This window comes from Diadema setosum, chromosome 11 (assembly GCF_964275005.1).
Source record: "Diadema setosum chromosome 11, eeDiaSeto1, whole genome shotgun sequence".
Classification (NCBI taxonomy): Eukaryota; Metazoa; Echinodermata; class Echinoidea; order Diadematoida; family Diadematidae; genus Diadema; species Diadema setosum.
In genome coordinates, this window is record NC_092695.1 from 32,034,329 (window position 1) to 32,061,253 (window position 26,925).

At 37.3% G+C, this 26,925-nt stretch overlaps 1 protein-coding gene across 1 annotated transcript in view; it reads left to right on the forward strand.

The window, feature by feature from the left end:
• Positions 1-26,208, forward strand: part of LOC140234810 (serine/threonine-protein phosphatase with EF-hands 2-like) — a 45,875-nt gene extending 19,667 nt beyond the window's left edge. Inside the window, exons 4-14 of the mRNA XM_072314848.1 lie at positions 9,968-10,216; positions 10,965-11,011; positions 12,701-12,867; positions 13,277-13,319; positions 14,038-14,190; positions 16,025-16,126; positions 21,184-21,369; positions 22,500-22,645; positions 23,218-23,324; positions 24,284-24,529; positions 25,303-26,208. Coding sequence (XP_072170949.1) covers positions 9,968-10,216; positions 10,965-11,011; positions 12,701-12,867; positions 13,277-13,319; positions 14,038-14,190; positions 16,025-16,126; positions 21,184-21,369; positions 22,500-22,645; positions 23,218-23,324; positions 24,284-24,529; positions 25,303-25,556 — 1,700 coding nt within the window. The 3' untranslated portion in view covers positions 25,557-26,208. The remainder of the gene's footprint in view (positions 1-9,967; positions 10,217-10,964; positions 11,012-12,700; positions 12,868-13,276; positions 13,320-14,037; positions 14,191-16,024; positions 16,127-21,183; positions 21,370-22,499; positions 22,646-23,217; positions 23,325-24,283; positions 24,530-25,302) is intronic.
• The last annotated feature ends 717 nt before the right edge of the window (positions 26,209-26,925 follow it).

The following is a 26,925-nucleotide window of genomic DNA, read 5'->3' on the forward strand; positions in this document are numbered from 1 at the left end:
TAGTGCATTTCAATTTCTGTTCATGAATATTGACAGTTAATGCATGACATGGTATTTGTAAGTTATCAGATATCTTTCCCCTTCTATACTTTAGGTGATATTTGAATGGAACCAGGCCACTTTTGTCATCCCTACATTCAAAATTAAAAACTTTAACTGAGACTAAGGAATGCACTATGCTGTATTGATACCTGTCAATCAAAATGTGTAAATGATCATAGTCACGGGAGTGTCACAATACTGTGTACGTGGTAACATTTTGCAGCATTTTTATTGTCATAACTTTGTGAACTGACTAACAGTCACAAGAGTAATGGCTCATGTGAGTTTTGCCTTCTGTAAATACAATGGGCTGGGTAACAATCTATGGTGGGAAATGATGATGAAACAGCATTTATATAGCGCCATTTATCTGTAGAAACATTCAAAGGCGCCCAGCTCCCACAGAGTGTCACACATCATTCACAAAGTTCCTGTTATTTCTCATGAAAAGGAATCACACTTCTCATTCTACCACTTTTGTTCTAGATAGTAAATTCAATCACTTATGAAACGATTTTACACTTACAAGTCCCAGTCTATGAAATATTATACATGCGAAATATATGGTATATATGTATTTTACAGTCCATCAATCATGGAAGAATATTATGGCATACAGTACTCAGAACTTCAGCAAATTCTATGGGATGTACTTGAGTGTGCCTGCTCCATTCATTTTGGACGTGTATTCAATGTCAAATCAATTCAGCATTTTCAAATATGAAATAGGTGATAATAAATGATAGTTATGATGATACCCCTTTCCTTGTGCATTTTCCCCTAAAAGGGCCTTTAGATTGCTCTTGTTCCGGGTATGTTTTAGGACTTTTTGATACGACCAAATGTTCAAAAAAGAAACTCACAGTTGTTGATTGAAGTTATGAAAATACAATATCTTTATTTTTTTATTTTTTTTTTATTTATCTATTTTTTATTTTTTATTTTTGGGGGGCATTATGACAGCATATTCCCTACCTTTTATTATTTTGTCTGGTCAGGAGATTTTCAAATTTATTTATTGTGTGAAAGAATGACCTATGGAATTTCAAGGTCAATTTTTGATCATCATTCTCTATGTCCCATAGCAACTACATCTGCATGCATTGTAGATCATTGAATTTTCTCCCATGGCATTGATTGACACACAAATCCACTGATGACCCTGGACATAAACCCAAATCTGTATAGGAATGATGGCTGTTAGTCTGTTGGAGAGATTTGAATTTTGCATGATGATAGAAAAATTAATCAGTATCCTTGTATAATATATGTAATATATCTTTGTATCATGATTATCCTTCATGAATTCCAGGACTGACAACTGCATACTATCATAAATAGCACCTGTTTTTTATTATTATATATATAGTTTCTTATGTCAAACTTTATAGAGATGGCATAGTATTGATTGAGGTGGGGATTCAGCTTTGAAGTTTTTGCAAGTACTTAGAAACCACTTTATAAAATATTAAGGAGCATAAAATTTTAAGACTGAGGAATTCAAAGTTCATTTGAACAAAATGGGTTTCAAAGTGGCTGAGATATATCCAAAAACAAAGTAAAACAAAGCAACTCTGATGAAAGGTGAGTCCCACCTTTTATTATGTTTGCTTTGTTATGGATACCTCGGCCATTTCAAAAGCACTTTTCATCAAATAAACTTTGAATTCCTCTAAGAATTATATGCTGTTTCATATTTCATAGGAGGTTTCTCATTATCTAAAAAAAAAAATCATCATGAAAAAATATTTGAAACCTGTAGCCCCATCTCAGCCGAAACTGTACCATCCCTTTTAACTCTTTGAACACTTGTGAAAAAACATAGAAGTTCCGCTGGTCTGAATTGAGAGCATATTGTGACTTTTTTATTTTTTATTTGTTGTTGTTGTTTTTGTTTTTGTTTTTTTTTATATAGAGAAAGTAGCTCAGCACAATTAGCTAGTCTCTGTTAAAGCCCCAGAGATTAAACTTGACCTGTAGGTTGCATGGTTTTAGTCTGTCCCATTCATAGCACTATAACTTGGAAATAGTTTGGTAATCAGTTTAGTATTGCCTCTGTGGTGTGAAGCCGGGAATGAACATAACGCTGTATAATTTCCCTTCCTTGTGTGAAGTATGTATTCCCTCTTCCAATCAGCTACCCAGGTTAGTGAAGACAGAAATGCAAAAATGGTTCAAATCACATGAAGCAGGAGATATGGCGCTGCATATTCAAAATAATACAGAAGAATATACCACTGCAAAAGGTGTCATTTATTTCCTAAGATGAAAAATACCTAGTTTGATGTAAGATTTGGAGTGAGCATCATCTTGTGTGTGTGTGTGTGTGTGTGTGTGTACTACAAAGGAATTTTTAAGGGTACATCATGCAGGATTAACTCAAAACGAAAGTCTCGGCTTCTATCAAATTACATCCTGTAGGAGGATTCAAGTTGCAAATACTGTGTGTTTTGCTGTTTGCAAATTGTAAATGGGCCCAAAAGAGTTTTGACATATTGAGTTCTGTGGAAGGATTCATTGTTTATTCTTATTTGCCAAAGGTCAAATAAAAAATATTAATTGTTTTGATGAATTCTGACGAATGAAATGAGTCATATGGTGTTGATTGGTTTGATGGTATTCCTAGTAAAATATGGTCATTTTATTTGTAGTTTAGTAGCATTTTCTACATTTATGGAGAAACAAAATTGATTTCATTGCTAATATATGAGTCATTGTACCCTTGCATTAGCAATGAGATGAGGAGAGTCTAAAAGGGAATATGTCACTTTGCATATTTAACCAATCATCGATGCAAGTCAACTGATTTGAAAACATTTGTCTTATGTCAGTCCAGCATGTTGATTATCAGTTTCCCTGTAGAGATTGTGGTCCATTGTAATTGGATTGATCCAGTGAATATAGCTGGCAGTCTGAATATTATATTAGGTTTGTTCTTTCATTTCATTTTGTTTATATTCATTTATTCATTCATTCAGCCATTCATTCATTCATTCATTCATTCATTCATTCATTCATTCATTTCATTTCATTTCATTTCATTTCATTTCATTTCATTTCATTTCATTTATGTTAGTGTGCCTCAAGAGTTAGTGACAAAAACCTGCACATGTAACCTTTCACCATGTTGTCTGGACAAGTCACAGTTATTGTAATTTAGAAAACTTTAAAAACAAAATATGGTGTTTGACCTGAAAAACCCCCACAAAAAAAAAAAAAAAAAAATCTCCTTAAAGCTCAAGAGGGAATATCTTCAGAAGCTTCTGTTCAAATTCCAAAATGGAACAAATATACAATACATCATGTGTTTATAGATTTTTTTTTTTTGGACCTATTGTGTTTTTAGATGCATTTATATTGCGCGCTCACTTTACTGCATCTAAACTGCAAAGCCATTTTATAAAAACTTTGTTTTTATATGATGACAGGCTTTTATTTTCAGTAATACGTTTTCTAAGTAAAATGTGACCAAAAAAGAAAAAAAGAAAAAACACTTCAAGGATTCCTCTCTGCCTGGTATTTTACAAAGAGGGAGTATACACAAAAGGAAATTTAATCTTTGAGATGATGATTCTAGTAAAAAAAAACGTAAAAAAAACCCTCAAATTTTGTATAGACATGTGTAACCAAAGTAGGGAAACATAATTCAAATTGCAATTTTGAATTCAAATTCTGCACTTGAGGTGAATTCTAGTGGGAAAAAAAAAAGAAGATCTCTCAAAACGCAGTACAGATTCTTGTACGTACAATGTGCCTTGTAACAGCATGGTTTTGGAAGATAGATCTTACTTCCACACATTTTTTTTTTTTTAATGCGTAGGTCTCCATTTTGGAGCAAAAATTCAACAATTTCTGCAGTCATGTGGGAACTATATTTTACCATTATAATGTGAGCTTAGTTTGAATGTTGTCATGGTCTTTGCACCAGTCTATCCCTGTTTTTGTGTAATATACACTGGATATATTTTCCTGTCGTTATTCCCTGTTCAATTTTAATTTCGCATCTATGTGTATGTTTGCGTGTATTTCTGTTTGTAGTAATTCATATTGTCAAGTGCATTCCTATGTCATTTATGTAACGTGTTTTGTACAGCAAAAGTCATTACCTGTTGTACTAATAATTTTCTGCAAAGTCCATTACCTGTAGTACTAACAGTTTTCCTCAAAAGTCATTACCTGCTGTGCTAATATTTTTCCGTATCTGTGCTCTGTTTATCTAATCACTATTTCATTTTCATTATTTCCTCAAATGTTCGCTGTACTCTAGAAATGTGTGTGGAAGGTGAGTTCATGTCTTCTTTTCTTGGCTATTCTTTACTCTGTGGTTTGTATATTTACTTATCTACAAAATATTTTTCGTCTTGTGTGTGATTGGTCAACTGCTGCATTACATCCAAATGAATGTTCATTTAGCTGTGATGTCATTCACCATAACTCCTTTAACATTGAAAGTGGCAGCAGAAATATCATAAATGATATAGAAGTGGAACATTTGCACTTTGTTTGTGTGCTCTGTTGAGGATTGTGAATATATCACATTATTTTACAGATTTGGTAAAGGTATAAATTAATGTGGATAATGAAAAGAAAAAAAAAATTGGTGTTCGTGTTACACACTGCAACATGTGAAAAATGTCCACAAATTCCCATAATTGTTACATGATGGCAATCATAATGATAATTATAATACATTCCTCACCCAGTAATCTGTAACCACTTTAGCAGGAAACTTGTGACTTTTTACATGATATTTTCACCACTTAAAAGTAAAACCTTAAACCCCTTTAAATGTCGGTACATACTTTGGCTGAAATACTTCCTACCATTTGTCCATTATTAACGTCCAATAAGGATAAGTAGATTTTTAGAAATAATCATCTATAGGGATTTCATTTCCTTACCAAAAAGGGTTATTTTCCCTTTTTGGTAAGGGAACGATAAGGATAAGTAAATTTTTAGAAATAATCATCTATAGGGATTTCATTTCCTTACCAAAAAGGGTTATTTTCTAGCCAATACCGGATTGATGCTGCTGATTGCACAGTCTAAACATTTGCTGTTGGATGGTAGGACGTATTGCTTGTGGTCTTATGGAGGGTCATCACCTTCTAATCATGCACTAACCACCATTTCACTGCGAGTGTTGAGAGTAACTTTCTGCAAATGGGGCCCCATACTTGAAAATCAGAAACATTTGTAGCCTGATTGTTTCATACCACGAATTGGAGCCTACGGACTTTTTTTGCGGCATGAAACTTTTGCAAATTGTTTCTGGCATTCACGCTTTATGTAGACAGGAACTTTCAAGTGCAATTTACTTTCGTGAATCTTTTCTTCTCACGAAATTTGCAAAAGTTTCACGAACACGAAAATTTTCTGTCCCTCTTTGTGCATCTGTACGGGTGGGTGGCGTGTATGTTTGTGGACGTGTGTTCGATGGAGGAAGGATGGAAGAATGAATATGACAAAAATGTGTTCAACATTATTTGTATTTAAGTGTTGTAGTGTGCATGTTGTTCCCTGGAATGGTATAATGGAGACATGGTAGAGTTAGCAGGGCTGCCTGGGCCTCTTTCCTAGCTGCATTGGAAGGGCCATAGAAAAGGCATCATCATGATTTTTTATGTACCGTGGTAATGCTGTGAACTTTTATGAAAAGAGTTACTTTGTGGGTCAAATAAATGAAAGTTTGTTCCACTGGTGCATTTGCCAAAATCATGAGACTGCTGTGTCCCTTTTTCATTGCCATTTTTGTTTCTGCATGTCATACTATAAATGCATGTGTACTTGAACGATGCCGTGGATATATCAGCAGGTTCAATAACTATGCATAGTTTAGTGTAAATGCCCACATACTGGGTTTCATGTTCGGTGTAGTTTGCACGGGCCAATACCAGCCGCTGCTTGATTAAGCGAGGAGCCCCGCTTTAATGGGAGAAAAAGTTGTCTCCCGATCCCTCCTGATTAAGCGGTGACCACTGTATTCAAGTGATCTGAACATCTATAGAACCATTCAATTTTGATACCTTTTTTTCCCCCTGTAAGTTTTTTTTTTCTTTAAGAGCGTGGTTGTGATTATTGCAATATTCACGTTGACACAGGAGATACCCATCACAGTATGCATTCTCTGCATGTGAGCACCGCATCTCATACAAGGATTTTGTTAATGCTTGGTTTGAGTATCTGCTCTAAAATCTTATCCACTAAATCCTATGCCTCTTTGCTGTGAACGTTTCCATGGCAACAGGAGAGTGATGTCTGTTTGAAGGGGGAATTGACCTCCGTGGGCACGTTGCTCCCGAGTGAAATTAGTGAAATCAACTAGTGGTTTCAATTTCAATTAGTGAAAGCAAGCAATTTAGCGCAAAAGCTTTTGGCAAAATCTGACTGATGGAGAAAAGTGATGAGAACTTGATATGTGAATGGATGTGCAAATATGTTGCCTTGGATATTTATGGCCCATCACCCTTTCACGCTGAGAAAGTCACACCAACATCACGTTATCATATCTTTCCCTAGTATCTTACGCTCACATCGTCATATTTCCTGATCTGTTGGGTTTTTATTTCTCTGCATCGTAGAAAATCTTTATTTTCCCCACACGGGAGCATTTATTCTTTAGATGCCTGACCTGAAATGAGTTGATGAGCACAATATATATTTGCACACTCAGCATTCATTGCACATGCCCACACTGAAGAACACTATGCCGGCAGTTTCATTTGCAAATAGAAGATACCGTACGTGCACCTGTTGTCGACACTGTTCCCGACAACGTTCGCCTCGTCAAATATTTGTGTGTCGTCTCCGACCGTGGATGGCAGCAAGCTGCGCGGTAACCTGCAAGCAGCTGACAACTCTGCTCGGTAGTTGTGTTCTCCCTTGTTGGAGTCGTTGCTATGGATACTGCCATTAATAGTTGATTAGTTTGGCATTCCTTGCAGGCAGCGGCCTTGTGGTTATCATTTGGAATATGAGGAGAGCAAGCTCTTATGACACAAATCTACTCGGAAGGTAGAAGTCGTATGTCTATAGACGATGCCACCAGGTGCACAGCAAATATGATTTGTAAAAAGTTACACATTGAGACATGATGAGTTCCAAGTCAAACATGGTTTACATGGAGACTGCCTGAACTGAAACTTCTTAAGTGATGAGCAGAACATGAAATCTTTTAAAAATCTTTTTTTTTTGTAATTTGTTTGATCAATTGTTTGTACTGCCTTCCTTTCCTATAAAGTAAAACGATGAATCGTAGTGATTACTAGTATTGAGGATATATGTATGCATGCATGTATGTATGTATATACTATATATACATATATATATATACTTATATATATATATATATATATATATATATATATATATATATATATATATATATAGGTGTTTTTTTTGGGGGGGGGGGTATTAGAAAGTACTCCTGGTGGGATCAAGTTGCAATATTCCCCCACCAATCCCATCAGTTGACAAAAGAGCGTGGAGGAGAATCATTAAAAAAGCAATGTTTTTGTTTTTGTTTTTTAGTTTGATATTCATCCAGGTTTGTGTTATATTGGGGCATTTTTAGCCAAACTGTGTATGGGGGGATGGGGAGAGAAGGGTGGTAGTCTCCAGGTACTCTCTTGGGCTTAAAAATGCCAAAAATGTCCAAAAAAAAGTAGACAATACCAATATCCTGTCAGAAATTATTGATACTTTCCGATTGAATCATCGTCGCCCATCAGGATTCCAAGTCGCTTGATGCATATCTCATCCTTCTTGTCACCAATCCCTGTGGAATTTGACAGTAGATTTTGAAGGGCATTGTAAATTGAATAAGTGGGGTTGGGGAGACAGACTGTAAAAAAGATTGAAATGTGTGCTGGTAGTACCTTAGTGCTTTGTTACAGCAATACAAAGGGTTTTGCTTTTTTAATGCTCGTACGGCTAGAAACAAAGGATGTATGGAAATTTGAAAATTTAAATCTGTGGGATATCTGTGATGACATGTCATGTACAGGAGCGTAAGATTTCAAACTTTAATTATTTGGATATTCATTTGCAATGCTCTCATTTTTATCTGTAGACCAGTTATCGGAAAATATCAACAGCAGAGAACCAGAAGGACGCTATCGCATTCCAAGATTTGAGCACAAATAATTAAACGAAGCAATCAATTTTCACGAAATAAAAAGTTTACTCAATCGAAAGTGGGTAGATTTATAGTCATTGTTCCAAATGCTGGGTTTAAAAAAAAATGTCCTTGAGGTTTTGATTTTTAACATTTTACTGAAAACAAAAATCACTTAAAATTGACATGTAACCATAATGTGCAGGATATCAAGCTCTACAGCGTAATACCAATAACTCAATACCCCAAAACTGTGATAGCATCCTTCTGGTTCTCAGCTGATGATATTATGCCAAATTTGTGTCATGTGTTCCATGCCAATGTTCAGACTAGAGTGTAAAGATCCCTTCGTAATAGATGACCGTAGAGTTGTTAAGTGTATTACTTGCATGATTAGTCATTGCACCTTGAGTCTACCTAATGTCATTCCTATAGGGATGGTCTTTATACAATGTCTCTTTCAGAAAGGCCCTGTCACTATTGTTCTCTTTAGCAATGCCAGGGACTCATTCATTGTAAGCTATTCAGTCAGTCTGGGGGACATGGTGGGCAAAGCATCTTATATAAAGATATATGATGTGGTTTTTTTGGTAACCTAGGGCACCAAACAAAAATATGCCAGTTTGTTTAATAATCACTTTCTTCTTTTTTTTTTAAGTACTGGACCCTGTGTTACTAAAAAAAATTTGGTGAAAGCAAACTTGAGTACTTTGCAAGAAGATTTTGTAGCACTAATATACAAAAAAAAACCTATGAAATCCTTGTAATTATGTGTTAATTGTGTTTACTAGTGTAAATTGGAAATTGAATTCTGTTCATTACAAAAAAGATAGAATTGTAAGTATCAGCTTTTCATTTGATAAATATTTCTGATCAAAAATTTAGCAACTCGAATCCACTTCTCCCTAAAGGTAATTGCTGCTGTGCTTTTACAAGTCTGCAATATAATGACGCACAGGATACAACTTATTCTTGGTGATATCAGGTCAAACAAAGTAATTCAGAGAGGATTTATTTTCATGTCATGTTGACACTTAAAAAAAAACAAATTCAGTCATTTCTTATTGAAGGTTCAATTCAGATAAATCCTCTACCATCCAGACTGAGACATTAAAGTATTTATTAGTGTCAACATATTGTGGAATTGCTCTTTGACACAAAATTAGTCTTTGTTAATGCCATAGTCAAGTAAAATTGGATACTAAGAAAATATTGTGAGGATGTGGAAGTGAGGTCTCTTATACTCATCAAATCTTTAAGACTTGCCTTAACTCATGAATCGTTTGTGCCATTTTTGATTGAGATTGTCATGAAATGGCTAATGGAAATATGTTGCAGGAGGTATGATATTCCCTTGTTGCACATTATGACTTAAGTTGTTTTTGTCTTCGAAAAAGTCTGATTGTTACTTTTTTTTAGAATAGATCATTGATGTATGCTGAGCAAGCTGTGAAGCTTATTTGCATGACAGTTTGAAGTCAGAAACTAGATCCATTTTCCATTTTCTGTATATTTTAATGTTTTTGACATATTGAATACATTAGTAGTTTGTATATATGGTTATGTCCATATTTATCATTTTTTCTGTATTTATACCACAGAGGTTTTCATGTTTAATTCAGTGTAATTTTTAATTATTGTAAAGTATAAACAGCAATTCAGCCTGTTGGCTGCTATGTTTTACTGTGTATGTTTTTATCAATAAACCACTTCAGTTCAATTAAATTCAATTCAATTCAATGAAATAATGGAAAAATAAGATCTGTGAAAGTAATCTATAGATGATCATATTTTGTGGCCCCCCTTCAGGCAAGTCCAAGGACAGCCCGGATGACTCATTTACCGACATGGAGGTCGAGGAGGACTACGAGGGTCCCCATCTCACCTTCCCCCTCACCCTGGACCAGGTAGAAGCCATGATGGAGGCCTTCAAGGAGGGCCACACTCTCCACGCCAGGTACGTCCTCAACGTCCTCGCCGAGACGGAGAAGGTGATGAGGACGAAGAAGAACATCAACCGCGCCACCACCGCCATCTCCAAGCAGATCACTGTCTGTGGTAGGTCGGGGAAGATTGAGATGGATAGATAGATAGATAGATAGATAGATAGATAGGGAGGTAGGTAGGTAGATAAATAGATAGATGGATAGATAGATAGAAGGTGATGAGGACGAAGAAGAACATCAACCGCGCCACCACAGCCTCTCCAAGCAGATCACTATCTGTGGTAGGTCGGGGAAGATTGGGATGGATAGATAGATAGATTGATAGATAATTAGATAGACAGATAGATAGATAGATTGATAGGTAGATAGATTGGTAGATAGATAGAGAGAATATATAAATTGATAGGTCCTGTAGATAGATAAATGCTAAGATAGATACATGCATAATCAGGTAAATAGGTGGATATAGATGGGAGTTACCTGTATCCTCTGTCAAATCATTGATTATACAATATGTGCTAGCTCAAATTTTGGAATTCTGATCAACCGTATGTTTGCATTCATATACAGGGCTTGACACTAGCATTTGCCTGCTTGCCAGGGCAAGTTAAAATTTGGCTATGATATGATAATGAGGAGCTCAAGTCAATTAAAGACATCAGTGTAATTTTTTTTTGTTTTGTTTTTTTTTGTTTCAAGAACTTCTTCCTTCTGGGGCAAGCAAAAATGTGAAAACGTATGATTTTACTTGCTCAATGGGGAAGTGAATGAAAATGTGAATATCGGGCCCTGTCATATTGCGATGATTGATGTATGGCAGCTTACTTTAATATTGTATCTGTCACTCTTTTCATTTTCAGGGGACTTACATGGCAAAATTGAGGATCTATATCTTGTGTTCTACAAGGTATGTAAAGCTAACCTCCTTTGTGCGGTATTCTTACAGCCCAATAGACTTTATTTTGTAGGTTTTGTTAGGAAATGGGTTAAGTTTGATGCTTCTTTGCTGCTGGTAGTGACATCAAAAGTCCATCAAGGCCGTTTTTCCCATGATATACCATGAAATCATTGCATAAGAAATTATTTGTTGACTATTCCATTTCCTAGATGTTATTTCTTACGTAAAGTTATGTTGTTTTGTTGTATATGTTATTAATGTGAAATAGTATGTTTTTAGTGTATCTTATTGGCAACTTCAGGATGCATTAGTTGCATTTTTCATTAGTGTAGGGATATTTCTGTGTTCCCCAATGCAGCTGTTAAGTCAGTAACAACACCGGTAAGCTCTTTTCTAACCTTATCACAATATGTAGTCGCTTCCCTTGTCAGACCAAATTCAATCACCAACTCCTGCTCCCAAGAAAAGGAAGTAATAACAACAAACAGTATTACGCAACATAACAAAGTAATGATAACAACAAGAGCCAAATCTCAGTACATGTAGTTGTGTGCAGAAGAAATTTGTTGATTTAAAATCTACATTCTGATTCACAACTGGTACCATGAATAATGCATGTGTGGACCGAATGCATTTTTCTAAAAATCTACCCTCTGAATCAATGCAGGTGCCACGAATAATGCATGCTGGAACAAATGGTTTTTTTCAAAAAGTCTGAAACTAGAACAGTGAACAGGCGAGTGATCCAGCACTCTAACGGAGTCAGCTTCCATTTTTTGTCATTTGATAATCATAAAATCTGCAGTCGTTCCACAAGCTCCAAGGTCACCATAGGGTTGCAACAATGGTGTGCCGTGGAAGCTGTCTATCTACGTAGTTAATACCAAAATAGCATGTGCATTTATAGTCGTTGAAACGGGGGTGGGGGGGGGGGACACTACTCTCACTCATGTATACCAACGTAATGAACAATTAATTAGCGTCTCATCAAAATGCATGGAATGAAGTGATATTGGGATACTATTGTAATTTGTCTGCATGATGGCAAAGGCTATACATAGTGGTTTTATTTTGTAGCAGCATACATTCCAGTAAGGCCATCCGCAGACAATTTTCTTCTCTCAGTGGCCTTGGTGCAAAATGAGACAGCTCAAGGCCAAGTGGGAGAAACCTCCGCATTGACTCTGGATTAGTGCGGACAGGTTCCAGGAAATAGTTCGATGCAATCCTGATGCATGGCTGAAACAAATGAGCTAAAAATACCAAACAAATACGGTCAAACCTGTCTGTACCAGCCACCCAAGGGAGACCAAAAAAAAAAACCAAAACAAAACAAACAATCAGCCATTGTAGACAGGTGGCTGCTATAGTCAAATTCTTTAACCTGCTTTTTCTCCCGGAGGGGATTGTTTTAGTGGTCTTATACGGCAGGTGGCCACTATAGACAGGTAGTTGCTAAGACAGGTTTGACTGTAGCAACAAACCAAAAGTATCTCTTCATGGGACGAGAGTGAGTTCATGTCTGAAATGTGAGGAAATCCAAACCAAACAGAAGGAAAATGACCAGAAATGAATATGATTTATTAGTTCGAATCCCGATGGAATACCATTTTCTTTACTTCTTGTTTCCACTAAGAAATCAAAACCAGTGACATTCCATGCACTCACCATCTCCCAAAACTTCTCCCACTCCTCCAGAATGGCCCTCCGTCTCCCGGCAACCCGTACATCTTCAACGGGGACTACGTGGACCGGGGGATGCACTCGGTGGAGATTGCCATCATCCTCTTCTGCTTCTTTCTCCTCTATCCCAACGAGGTCTACCTCAATCGTGGAAACCACGAAGATTACGTCTTAAACCTCAGGTGACTAGAGGAAAATTACCAGGAAGAAGAAATGAACGGCATGTTGGACAGAAATTGACATGAACAGATGAAATTACAGCTGATAGCTGAAATAGATGCTATTACAGTGAACCGTTCTCTCAAAAGAGAGAGAGAGAGAAAAAAAAAAGGAGAATAAATATTCATTTCCCCTTACTTGGTGTTTAGTTTCATGTTCTACAAATTCTTTTACTTTTCAAATTTTGGAAATCTTTATTTTTACTCATGAATTCAAGATACATTGTTTTTGCTAGCTGATGATTTATGATGGGTCTCAAATTTGTAGATGTCTGATTTGTAAGATGTTTACCTTAAAAGATACTGCATTGTAGGCTTTATGAAATCCGGAATGCATGAACTGATTTATTATCTTTTATCTATGATTGCACAGATATGGTTTCCTCAAAGAAGTACAGATGAAATACGGTGCAAAGGTGAGTATCCTATCATTTAGATAAATGTGTGTGTCTTTATCATCAGAATGAAAATGCTAGAGTTGCTATTCCAAGTATCATGATTGCATTAGCTGTAAGAAATTATACAGTCTGTGTTCCATTCCTGTTGACACATGCACATTTGCGTAATATTAGTTGCTCTTTGTGTATCATATCTGCAAATGTGTTAGTGTATAAAGGGACCCCACAAATTTGTGTAAAGGTCATCACTCCTGTGTGACATCAGCTGATAAATACCACAGTTTAAAGGAATGGTTCTTATGCACATTGCTTTAGCTAGGTATGCCCAATAGTCTCTTTGCTGTACCCATAGAACTTCTCTTGCTAACCCCTATGGGCACCCATGTGGTGCTGTGATGATTGAAGGGAAAAATTTGCATTATCAACAGGATGATTTTCATTGCCGAGTTGTTGACTTGTCTACTTGTTTTAACAACTGGGGGACTGTACATGTGTATATAAATCTGATCAGAGACGGGTTACCAAAACACTTTGAGGACAGATGTAAGTGCTTCTTCTGGTAGTTAAAATTTAAGAAATGAGAGGTGTATGCATGTGCTACTGAGTGGCACTGCTAATGCAGCGTTAAAATGTAAATCATTATTGATAGGAGCTAAGAGGAGTGAGTGTACCACAAAACATCCATCACGTAAATGTTGCCTTGTTGTGTTGATTCTGTCGTTGATGCGAACATCAGAGGTCGTATGCACAGAGGATCATCGCCCAGTTCCAGGACTTGTTTGCCTGGTTGCCCCTGGCAACTCTGATTGATGGCAAAATCCTCATTTGCCACGGAGGCATCTCCGACAAGACTGATCTCACCTTCTTGGACAACATGCCCAGGAATAAGGTAAGCCTTGTGTCTGAGCAAACTGCAATCAGTCTCTCTCTCTCTTGCTGTGCTTAGTGTATAAATCACTGTACACCTAAGAAGGCATCTCTTTGCCATTCGCACTTATTTTGTGGTTTTTTTTTTCTGTTTTCATGTTAAATTTGCTCATTTATATGTCATTTATGTTGTGTTTAATCATTTTTTTTTTTTTGGGGGGGGGGTACCTGCTACTGTAAAAGTGGATATTTTCGCGCGACTAATTTTTCGCGCTAGGGCGGGTCAGAAGAGTTTCGCGTGTTTTTAATTCCGCGGAATCAAGACATCACGCACAGGAACGTATGGCAAGCAAAAATATTCGCGTGTTTTTATTTTCGCGCTAGTTTCTGGTTGCGCGAAATGCGCGAAAATTTCAACACCGCGAAAATTTCCACTTTTACAGTATATTGTTTATTCATGATTCAGTTTTGTTATTTCTTATGCTTGCCTCGCTGAAAAGCAGCTTTAACCCTAAAAAGACTGGGGGGGGGGGGGGCCTAAAAGGCCCCCCCATCGACATTTCGCGCGATTACTGTGCAACATGCAATGCTCTCGCCGCGATGCTCTATGACTTTTTTCTTTCGAGTTTCCCGCACATTTTGACACCAAATTTGTGACGCCCGAGGGTACAGTTCTGAAGTTACATAACTTTTTGTACACGAAAATGGCTCAAAAATGTGATTTTGTGTACAAAGTCAATGCAAATTGAGTTTTTTCACATGGTTCATATAAATATGCTTATTTTTACTCTCAATGGCTAAAATTAATTTGTTTTAGGAGTATTATGCTTCAAAAAGTGTGTGCCACAAATTTCATTAAAAAAACAACAAAAACAAAAGGTCGAAAAAACATAGAAATACATAAGATATTCATAAAACAATAAAATAAATAAGAAATTAATTTTGATACCGAATTTTTTTTCAAGTACATTTGCTAAGAATGCAACAAAGAATAATTAGAACAAAAATGAGCACTTTTGGAGCTTTATTTACTGATTTAGATCAAAGAGTCTGATTTCTCGCATAAATTAGCATAATTAATCAAAATAAAATAAAAGAAGACTATTTTGTAAAATTTTAATATACGATCTTGTAGATTACATCGCACACTACCATTGTGCAAATTTCCGCGGCGATCGCGCAATCCACGGCCGAGATCTTAAGGGGGGCCCTTTAGGCCCCCCCCCCCAAGTCTTTCGAGCTACCAAAATAGCCCAGTCTTTTTAGGGTTAAAGCTGATAGCAGACTTTTCACTGTGTTGAAATACATTAAATCCAATCAAAAATCGAATTTGTGATTGGGGTGCTATCAGTTCTTTTATGTGCACAGGGCTTATGATTATGAGCTGTTACCTGCAAAGATAACTGATAACCATGAAACTTTTCCTAAACCTTGCCCAGTATAGCAACAATTCATATTATATAAACTTCATTCCAAGTATTGAAATATATGTAGAAGGACCAGGTAATCTTAGTGGGTCACTCCTTTGCTTTAGGGGAAATATTCAATATTTGCATATATTAGTCAGCTAGGTAATTGAGGAGCGCTAATGTGGACTCCATTTCACTATACAAAATGAAATTTTTAAAAACTGTGTGTGCTTTTATGGTTGTCACTGCATAGTCCTGTAAATGAGCTGTTACTGAAATGTATAACAGAATAAGTTTCTGTTTGAAAAGGAATATTTCTTGTTCATTCTTCAGAAATTCTTTTCACACATTAGTCAAGTGTTATAACTGTTTTCTCCGAGTTGCTGTGGGGAAAAAATTCTTGTTGACCACACCCTGGAAATGACATTTTCGTCTCCCGTCTTGCAGTACATGTCTGTGTTAAAACCTCCCCTGAGGGAAGGGGCAGAGGAGCTGACGGGGGAGGAGGAAGACCTCAGCTTGAAGATTGATCTGTCTGAGTGGAGACAGGTAAATATTTACCGACTGCATATCCATCAGCTGTTCCCCCTCTCATCGCTGAGACGCTTGTCTTTAGGCGCGGTCAGACTAGCAGAAGATCCCATTTTGAGAAGTTTTAAGATTGCAAAGGTTTAGTTTCTAGCATCACACTGGCAAAAGATCAAGAAGTTCGGCGGGGGGGGGGGGGGGAGGGGGGGAATATCTCTAGTTGGAGTGGGAAGTTTTGTGAGAAGTTTTTGCGGTCACACTGGCAAAACTTAAAGATCTTAAAGATTGCAGTCTTTAAAGTTATTGTTTACCATTGGTAGCATTGATTCTAAAAATGTTCAAGATATCACATTTGATGCATATGTGCAGGTCAGTAGTATCACAAAACATCCTACCATGTAAAAATTTTGCAGTAAAGCCTAAAATATAAGGAGATGTCACTATTTTTCTCAATAAACCATAATTGTATATGGTTTAGTCTCGAAACATTTTTATTATAACAGTCATTCACATTACATATGTTTATCAGTACTTTACATTGATTATACTGATTCAAATATTTACGTTGGTTGTTTCTATCCTTAACTCACATTTTAGAACTATTTTGAAGCACTCAAGCTTGGTTTTTGTTTCATCTGCAAACTTTGCGGTCTGTTGCCAGTGTGACCATGATTATTGTGTGTGTTTCTCTATCATTAAGAATTAACCTATACTGTGCTTTGTTCACCAGTCGGCAAACACAAGGGGGTGCTTCTTTTTCTGATTGGCACAGACGTTTGGTTACTAATTGTCAGTAAAATAATAGAGATTACCCATTCCCCCTCATCACTATTGTGTTGCCATAGTCTTTCTGCCGGACAGAGTCACATTGATTGCTATAGGTCTACCTGAGTAGGATTGCTAATCTCCAACTAGGTAAAGTTTGGGTGGATTACTAAATGCTAATGAAAAAAAAAACTTGGAAAGTTTACAAATGTAGCTACAGGTAAGTGCCTGGCAACATAAGGGTTAAAGGCAATTAGATGTTTAATGGTGTGATAGTATGCATTGCAAAGCTTCTTCTTACACCAATTGCTTTAATTTCATGAAAATGTTGATTTCTCTGCTAGCTAACCTGCGAGTATATGTCTGAATGTACATATTATGGGCATATGTATATGCTTTTGTTGTATGTGTTTGTGTGCGTGTGTCTTAATGGGTGTATGCGCCTGTGCAAGAGTGTATTGTGAGTCAGGAATGGTATTTGTTTCAGTCTGAATCCTACGTGATGCTTTCAAGTAGATTCCATGTTGTGCTTAATTATTAAAATCAGACGGTGACAAGGTTGTAAATAATACAGGAATCTGAGGGGGTCGTCTACAAGTCTATGTGGATTTAAGAATCTTGCAGTGACTGTATTAATATCTGATTTGTGCGGTGACACACTACAATGAGGTGGTTACCTAGGTATCTTCTGTAAGCGTGCACGTACCCATTCAAGTAGCATTGTAGATGACAGAGTTGTAAAGGCTGCTCTCTGCACTCAAGGTTATTAAAATTTATTTAGCAGTCTAAGACCTTGAGGGTCATATGACTGATTAAAAAACATGTGTCTGAAAGCTATAGTTTATCAGCCATCTCTGAAGAATCAATCTGTAATGTAGAATCGTTCTGCATGTAGGAGTGATCAGTTCACTTGAGGTAGATGCAGTGGCGTATCTGGGGGGGGGGGGGGGGGGGGCAAGGGGGGCACGTGCCCCGGGCGCCACTCCTTGGGGGCGCCAAGAACGGAAAAAAAGCGAGAAGGAAGAAGAAAAAAAGAAAAAAAAAAGGAAGAAGAAAAAGAAGAAAAAACCCTCGCCCGGACCGGGGGGGTAGGGGCAGAAATCCAAATCAAACAAGATAAAAACAAAACATGATGATGATGCGGACAAAATGACAATGTATATTGTGTTCACACATGTCATTTTATATTTAGCAGGCAAAATGTTACACCGAATTTATTCGTTCTGAAGCGATCGCCGATTGGATCAAAGGAGGGCGCCAACGGTTTCGAGCATGAGGGGGGGAAAAAAAAAATCAAACAAGATAAGAACAAAACGTAATGATGACGCGCAAATATACAAATTTCGGCTCACTCGCTCGTACTAATTTAGAGTACTTTTTCAAGTCCTTTGTTTGTTGGTATAAATTGTTATCTGTAAGGCCGTCACTATGTCATAATACAAGAATTCCATGTTTTGTGAGCTGAAATACAAAATTTTCGGCTCACTCGCTGCGCTCGCTCGCCAATATTTATCAAAAAAGAAAGAAAGATAAGAACAAAATGTGATGATGACGCGGAAATATACAAATTACGGCTCACTGGCGCGTACCAAGATGGAGTATTTTTTCAAGTCCTCAGTTTGTTCTTATAAATCGTATCTATAAGGCCGTCACTATATCTTGATTATAATTGTAAGATTTAATAAACAAAAAATGACAAGAATTGCATGTTTTGTAAGCTGAAATACAAAATTTTTTCGGCTCACTCGCTGCGCTCGCTCGCCAAAATTTATCCAAAAGAAAAAAAAAGAAGAAGATAAGAACAAAACGTGGTGATGACGTGGAAATATACAAATTTCGGCTCACTCGCGCGTAGTAATTTAAAGTATTTTTTCAAGTCCTCACTTTGTTGGTATAGATCGTTAGGTTATCTATTAGTTTTGTAAGCTGAAATACAAAAATTTTTCGGCTCGCTCGCCAAATTTGTCACACAAAAAAGACAAGAACAAAACGTGATGGTGACGCGGAAATATACAAATTTCGGCTCACTCGCGCATACTAAGTTGGAGTATTTTAGTTTGTTGGTATAAATCGTTATCTATAAGGCTGTCACTATATCTTGATTAGAATTGTAAGATTTAGTAAGCAAAAAATGACAAGAATTCCATGTTTTGTAAGCTGAAATACAAAAATTTTCGGCTCGCTCGCTATGCTCGCTCGCCAAAATTTATCACAATTTATTACATTTAAATCACTCTCAAAAGACCCCTTTTGCTTGAAAAAAGCATAAAGTCCCTACCGGGATGGGGTTGGGTTTGAACACTTTTTCAGAAATTAGAGGCGTAGATTTCCGCGCTTGCTCCGGGCGCCGTTTTCCCTAGATACGCCACTGGGTAGATGAATGGCCAAGCTCACGGCAGCAACAAGAATTGATAGAGGGATGCTACAGTGAGATGCCTTTTCCTAGTAACAACATTCAGCCACTATCAAATCTTTATATTTGCTTGTGACATGTGATCCCTGGGTTTCTGTATAATGTACATTATGTACGTCACACATGTTTCACTCGTAACATATTTTTAGGGTCTGTGTAATTGTGTATTTATGACTTTGCATTTTTTATATATATTTGCCATAGTCAGACGTCAGCATGTTTAAAAGATTCAATGCATCAATAGTGTATTATAATGTTCTATTTTTATAGTCTCAAATATACCTCTTCATTTCATTAGTATTTCAGTGTGATTAGTTACGATATATAGTTTGATGTATTGAATTGTTAAAGGACAAGTTCACCGTCATAAACATAAGGATTGAGAGAATGCAGCAATATTAGCAGAACACATCAGCGAAAGTTTGAAGAAAATTGGACAATCGATGCAAAAGTTATGAATTTTTAAAATGTTTGTGTTTGAACCGCTGGATGAGGAGACTACTAAGGCTCGTGATGTCATATGAGTACAACAGTATAAAGAAAATGTAAAGAAAATTCAACATATTTTCACTTTTTTCGCATAATAAAAGAGCACTTGACTTGCCTCTTTCTAAAGGCAATGGGAATAATATTACGCACAACATATGTCAGTAACGAGTCAAGGGAATGTGTACTTTTTTCAAAAAATGAAATTTTGTGAAATTCTCTTTATATTTTCCTTATATTGTTGTACTCATGTGACATCATACACTGCAGTAGTCTTCTCATCCAGCGGTGACTGCACAAAAACTTCAAAAATTCATAACTTTTGAACGGATTGTCCGATTTTCTTCAAACTTTCAATGATGTGTTCTACTAATATTGCTACATTCTCTCAATCCTTATGTTAATGAAGGTGAACTTGTCCTTTAATCAATTAGTAGTCATTTTGTTTATATATGTGATCTGTTTGTTGTTCTTGTCATGTAATGCTCTGTTACCTTGCCAGTGGAGGAAGATTTTCTGTATTTTTTTTTAAATCAGACAATAAATGATTGAATTGAATTGAATTGAATTGAATTGAATTGAATTGAGTTGAATTGAATTGAATTGAATTGAATTTATATTCCATGGTGTAAACCCCCTGTGCACCACATCATTCTGAGACAGCAACATAGTCATGCATTGAGAAAGTTCTTCAAATATATGTAACTTGTATAGATTTTTGTTACCCTTGACATGTAATGAGGAAACTTGGAGAGAAAATGCCAAGCTGTGCTTTGATGTAAATTGTTTGGCAAATCTGTGATTGTTTTTCTCTCAAATGACCAGTAGCGGCATTGTAGAGGCATCACTTTTGCACACAAAAACAGCGACAGAAACTCACAATTTACTCACAAATCCAGTAGGGAACATCGATAGTCAATCACCACATAAAATGCAAGCTACATGTGACAGGAATGGAATCACAAGAAACACTTTCACTGTACTGTGGCATTTGGCGATTTATTGATTGGTTTGGGCAGGTTTGTGAGTTAGAGCTGAATATGCGAACCTGGCACGCTTTCGACCGAGTTAGGCATGCAATCATGGCACATAAAGAGTTATAAAAAAAACCAGACTGTAATAATGATAATTGATATGATTTATATAGCACCAAATCCACTCTGTAGAGTGCTCTAACATCACCAAGCATGCAACCCAAGTTACAAGTACATATGTTTATAATTTGACTCTAGAAATAATGTTTTGCACCATACTCTAGAAATAATGTTTTGCACTGGACTCTAGAAATAATGTTTTGCTCCAGTGCACCTATCTGTGTTTTGAACGATGATGCAAGTGCCTATAGCAATATTGCCAATGATACGTCTCAGTTGTTGTGACTTTTTGGATACACACTGGATTCATTCTTGCTCAGATCCTGGATGTCTTGTGGAGTGACCCTCGCAGTCAAGATGGCTGCCAACCCAACACGTTTCGGGGCGGGGGTAGCTACTTTGGTCCCGACGTCACCAAGAAGGTGCTGGCCAAGCACGGCCTGGACCTGCTCATCCGCTCCCACGAGTGCAAGGCGGACGGTTTCGAGTTCACCCACGGGGAAAAGGTTGGTCCGGCTGGTAGACATTTTATCCAGTATGCTGGAGTCAGTGCTTGAATGAGTGAATTCCCATCATGTGATTAAAAAAAAGTATCATTCATCATCTTATTTTTGTTTGTCTTTATCTGTCAATATTTTCCTGCATTTGTGTCTAGGTTCAGAATTTGAAGATTAGGTTCAAAATATGTGATAAGCTTCCTAGGCATGTCATCACTGCAGATACTGTATATGCCAAATATTTAGCGAGTCTAATTTTTCGCAAGTTGTTAAATTCACAATTGTGGACTATGGTACTGAATGGAGAAGTGTATGTGTGCCAGGTTGATGTGTGCTCATCACATTTATGTTGGGATCAGAGTCAATATTTTCGTGTTTTTTTTAATCCGTGAATAGCACCCGGCTTGCGAAACTCACGAAAATAAAAACCTCACAAAATATTTGGCATATACAGTATTCTGTGACTGATTAGAAGGTTCAAGCTGTCTAAAAGTTGGCCAATTTTTGGATGAAATTGTAGGGAATATTTACATCAAGGGCATATTCAATGGGGGAAAAAAAAAACAATTATAGAAATGCAATGAATATAGTGTGGTCTTACATACATAGGGCAGGGACTTGAGACTAATTGTTAAAGCAGCAACAGAATTCATACCAGAGGGATCTGCAGGTATAATTACTCTGACATTGCTAGGTCCCATATTTTATGCCTGGGTCATGAGGACCATCACGGAGATACTGAACATGAACTGAAACGTGGTATCCCCTGTGTGAGAGTCAACAGCATAATCCACTTTACCACCTTACCCCGCCTCATTCCAGATGCGGGAATAAACAAAAACAAAAAGAAAAAAGGAGCACAGCACCAACACATAATGCTCACTTTAATATTGTTTTCTTTTTTTGTCCATGTTCCTACAAAGCTCAAATATACACATATTGAATGTATCGTTTGCAGAATGACAACAGCTCAGCATCAGTAACTACTGAATTACATTTCTCACTTTGTAAATCATGTGGTTATGAACTAGGAATTTCTTGTACAGTCTTTACATAGGTAATTCCAATTTGAGCAAGCTGGGACCCCCAAAAGAATTGCTGTGATGGACAGTAACCATCAATTCTGCTTCAATCCCAAGGTTCTGACGGTGTTCTCGGCGTCAAATTACTACGAGGAGGGGAGCAATCGAGGGGCATACATCAAGTTTGGCACTGACCTCAAGCCACACTGTGTCCAGTACCAGACGTCGCAGAACAGCAGCAAGAAGCTGACCATGAGACAGAGGTTTGTGTGAACACCATCCTCGAGGAGGATTCAAATGGCGTATTCGGCGTCGTCTAGATTTTTAAGCACAAGATGTTGAAGAGAAATGGACCATTTGAAACATTCACCAGTAGCACTGGGGTCAGAAATTTAGTGTCACAAAGTTTGACGGAAGATAAAGTTGAAGAAGGGCGTAATTTTTTTTTTTAATCTCCCATTTTTGACAAGTTTTACATTTTGTTTGCCTCATTCCCTTCACTTCTGTTAAAACTTGTCAGCAGGGTGTGATCTTGCATCAAGTGTCAATTTTTATTTTTTTAATTTTTTTTTTTACTTTTATTTCATTTTGAGAAGAGCCCCTAAAAAACTTGGTTCTAGATCTGAGCTATGAAATGAATTCTAAAATAATGTTGAGATGATATACGGGAAACTGATGTATGCAAAACCGACAAGAAACATCTTCTGTAGCTTGGGCATCCTTTAATTCAATTTTTATGCCTCTGAATTCATCAGCCAACCCCCTTTCCCCCTCCATTCAATTGAATGTTAATGATAAACTTCATACCTTTTTGTCATTTTCTTTGCAATCGTAGAGTCGGCATAGTGGAGGAATCGGCATTGCGGGATCTGAGGGAGAAGATTGGCGCCAACACCACAGCTCTTCGACAAGCCTTCCAGAAATATGATCCAAATAACACAGGTAACATGACCAGACACAAACGAAAGCCATGACAAGGAGGGTAATAGTGATGATGATGGTGATGATGGTGATGATGATGATGGTGATGATGATGATGATGATGATGGTGATGATGGTGATGATGGTGATGATGGTGATGATGGTGATGATGGTGATGATGGTGATGATGGTGATGATGGTGATGATGGTGATGATGGTGATGATGGTGATGATGGTGATGATGGTGATGATGGTGATGGTGATGATGGTGATGATGATGATGATGATGATGATGATGATGATGATGATGACTTTTAATGATGATGAGGAGGAGGAGGGTATTGCCTTCATGAAATGATAATGATGGTCATGACAGCATTTGTTGTAATGATGCTTAACCCGTTGAGGACAGACCGATTTTGCTACAACACGCATTTCCCATAGACCCCTGCCCGAGTATACTTGGGACTCGTCCTCAACGGGTTAAAGACAAAGGAAGTAAAATGCGAAGAAAATGATGAATGAAAATTTGATAAAAGTGGAGGGTGATTTGATAATAATTACAACAATGAAGTTAAAGATGAGAGTGAGGAGTGTGGTGATGCTGCCAGTTTGGATACCTCAGCCAAACTGATTTTTCATCAAATAAACTTATTAATTCCTTGTAGAATTGTATGCTCTTTAGTATTTCATGAAAGTGGTTTCTAATTATCTCACAAAAAGTTAAAGCTGAATCCCCATCTTTACAAAAACTATACCACCCCTTTAATGATGATATTGATGTTGATATAGTGATCTTTCCGAGATTAAAATTGGATGAGAAGTCACTGTAGTGACATATGAGAGAGATGTAGTTTATTGCAAGCCATTCTCTGTTGTTATTTGATGCCAGAGATATTTTCATTCATCATTATGAAGTGATTGCCATTGATTGCCATTGCCACTGAGTTCTGTCCTTATGCCAATCATTGTACGTCCAGGCTACATCACTACAACTAATTGGGCACATACCATGGAGGAAATCCTTGAGCTCTCCCTACCCTGGAGGACCCTCAAACCCAGGATGACAAGGACCAATGAGGAAGGGCTGGTTGAGTACGAGTCCTGCCTGGAGTTGGAGCTGACATACAGCGGCCAGGGTGGCGGTCTTAGTGTGACGGAAACCATCTATCGGAACAAGAATGCACTGGAGACTATCTTTAGGGTCATGGACAAAGATCATTCAGGTTTGCAGTGTTTTCCTTTCTTATTGGGTGTTGGTTGGTTTGTTTAGTATGAAAACATGCTTAATGGAAGTCTGCTTCCAGTGGCAGTATGATGAATATTTGAAAGGATTGTTTGTAGATGGTGCTCTTTTTCTTTTCATGTTCAAGCAGTATGATTCAATCACTTCAAATCTTTCACGTGGTTGGTCTCAAGTAACAATGACTTGTAACATACATACACATATATTCACATATGCATTGATAATGTCCATTGATGAACACTTGATTAAGTGGGAAAAAATGAATGACATATGGGGTAATACTACTGAAAAATCCAAGCACTCTTTCATGTCATCTACTTAGTATTTAGTTTGTGTAGTAATGATATAACACATGATGTACAGAGTTGCCAACTGCTATGTTTTTACACATTTAGTATGTGGGTTTTTTTTTCTGAATATAAAAAATAGGAAAGTGTGTTTTTGAGAATGAAAATTGTGTTTCTGAAATTTAATTTTGATATATATGTACATGCAAGTTTGGAGCCAAGTGTTAAATTTTCTTTTTCCTTGAAAATTGATGTTTTTGTTTTTGATCTGCTGAAGTTGGTAGCTCTGTCATTCCATCACACATAGCTGCATTTACTGTAGCTGTACAAAACATACATGTGTTGGGCATTCTGACATACATGTAAATTGTATACATCAGGGGTTTGACAAAGAACCATATGTTGGAATATTGTACAATTAATTATCATCATTCTCTTTTGCCAATATCTTGTTGATGGAATACAGGCTCCATCAGCATGGATGAATTCCAGGATGCCTGCCAGCTCCTCAGCAAACACATCGGGAGCAACATCCCGCCCGAGACGGTCAAGGACATGGCCCAGTCCATCGACATCAACAAGGACGGCAACATCGACTTCAACGAGTTCCTGGAGGCCTTCCGGCTGACCGACACGCAGGGCCTGAAGATGGAGGATCAGACGGCGTCCTCCACGAACTCTCCCGCTCACCTCACGAATGGGGAGAACAATAAACTCTGATAGCAGACAGCAGACGTACAATCTGTTTTGATATGAGCCCAGAACCCCCAAACCTGTGCAGATTTTTTCATGGAGGTACTCAAGAGGGCGCTACAACATTTTTGTGTTAGCAGGAAAGCGTGGCATGCATCAGGATCATTTGGGAGTGGACATCCTCCCTTCACATGTCTTGGCCGTTAAAGAAAAGCAGTGCTCTCACTTAACACTGGACTGTAATACTGTGCTTGGTGGACCATGCCAACATTTTTGTATTAATTTCTCTCCTCTTTTTTTTTTACCATTTCTTTTGATATCTTGATTGTCGCGAGACATGAATCACTGAACTTGTATATAAAGAAAGGACATTGTAAATATGGAAATAGTTACGAGTAGAGTGCAATGTGGACATTTTCATATGAAGTTAGTGCTGGTTGGGACGTTTCACTATGATTTTGTGCTTATATAGAGAAGGTGTGCTACGAAAGAACATTGCATCTCTACAATCAAGCGTGGAATTGACAAGGGAGTATGAACAGAGAGTCAAATCTGCTACAGCTCAACTGGATTTCTGGTCACGTGATATGTGTGGGGTATCACCTGCTATTGGACAGACAGGCTGCCTGATGATGACATCTGCGGCTTTATAGTGGCATGGTCTTGGTCCCTTGTGTTTGTTCCGTTTATTGGTTTGTTTGTTTGTTTGACTGATTTTGTATACATGTAGATATAAATGTATATTGCACAGTAAAGATGTTTATGAATTGCATCTCTGGGAATACTGTTTGGAAAGTGGGAATGAGAACTTGATGGTTAGACCTCGGATGCCACTGTCATGATTTCCTTATTTGGACACTAACTGCCCTGTGATGGGCATGGGATGTTATGATGTTACAATGCATTTTGAAATGTGAATTTTTTTATTTAAACAAAAATCTTTTCATGTCAAATCAGGCGAAAAAAACAAATGAACATCATCTGAATAAATTGTTAGCCAGATGGTTACATGGTTCCCATGACAACACTTAAGAAGTGTCTTGCTCATAAGCCTTTGTAATTTTGTCAGTGTGTTAGTTTACGTTTTAAAGCACCTCTGTCTGTGCTGATGAGGTATCGAAGGAGGTGATTGCTGCCAAAGACAGTGTATTTCAGCTGTGAGAGAAATAGCCCTTATTAGCAAATAAATGTGAGCATTCTCAGGGAAGAGAAGGCTCATTTTAATTTGACGATGGCTCATCAGAACCTCTGGAAAAGAGTGATGCTTGCTTAGTAATGATTATGTAACACTCTTGAGACAGGATATGACTTAAAGAGGCTGGAAGATGCATTAAGCTTGCAAAGTTTACATTAGAAAGAAATTGAGTGCTTATTTTTTTTTCATTGTAGAAAATCT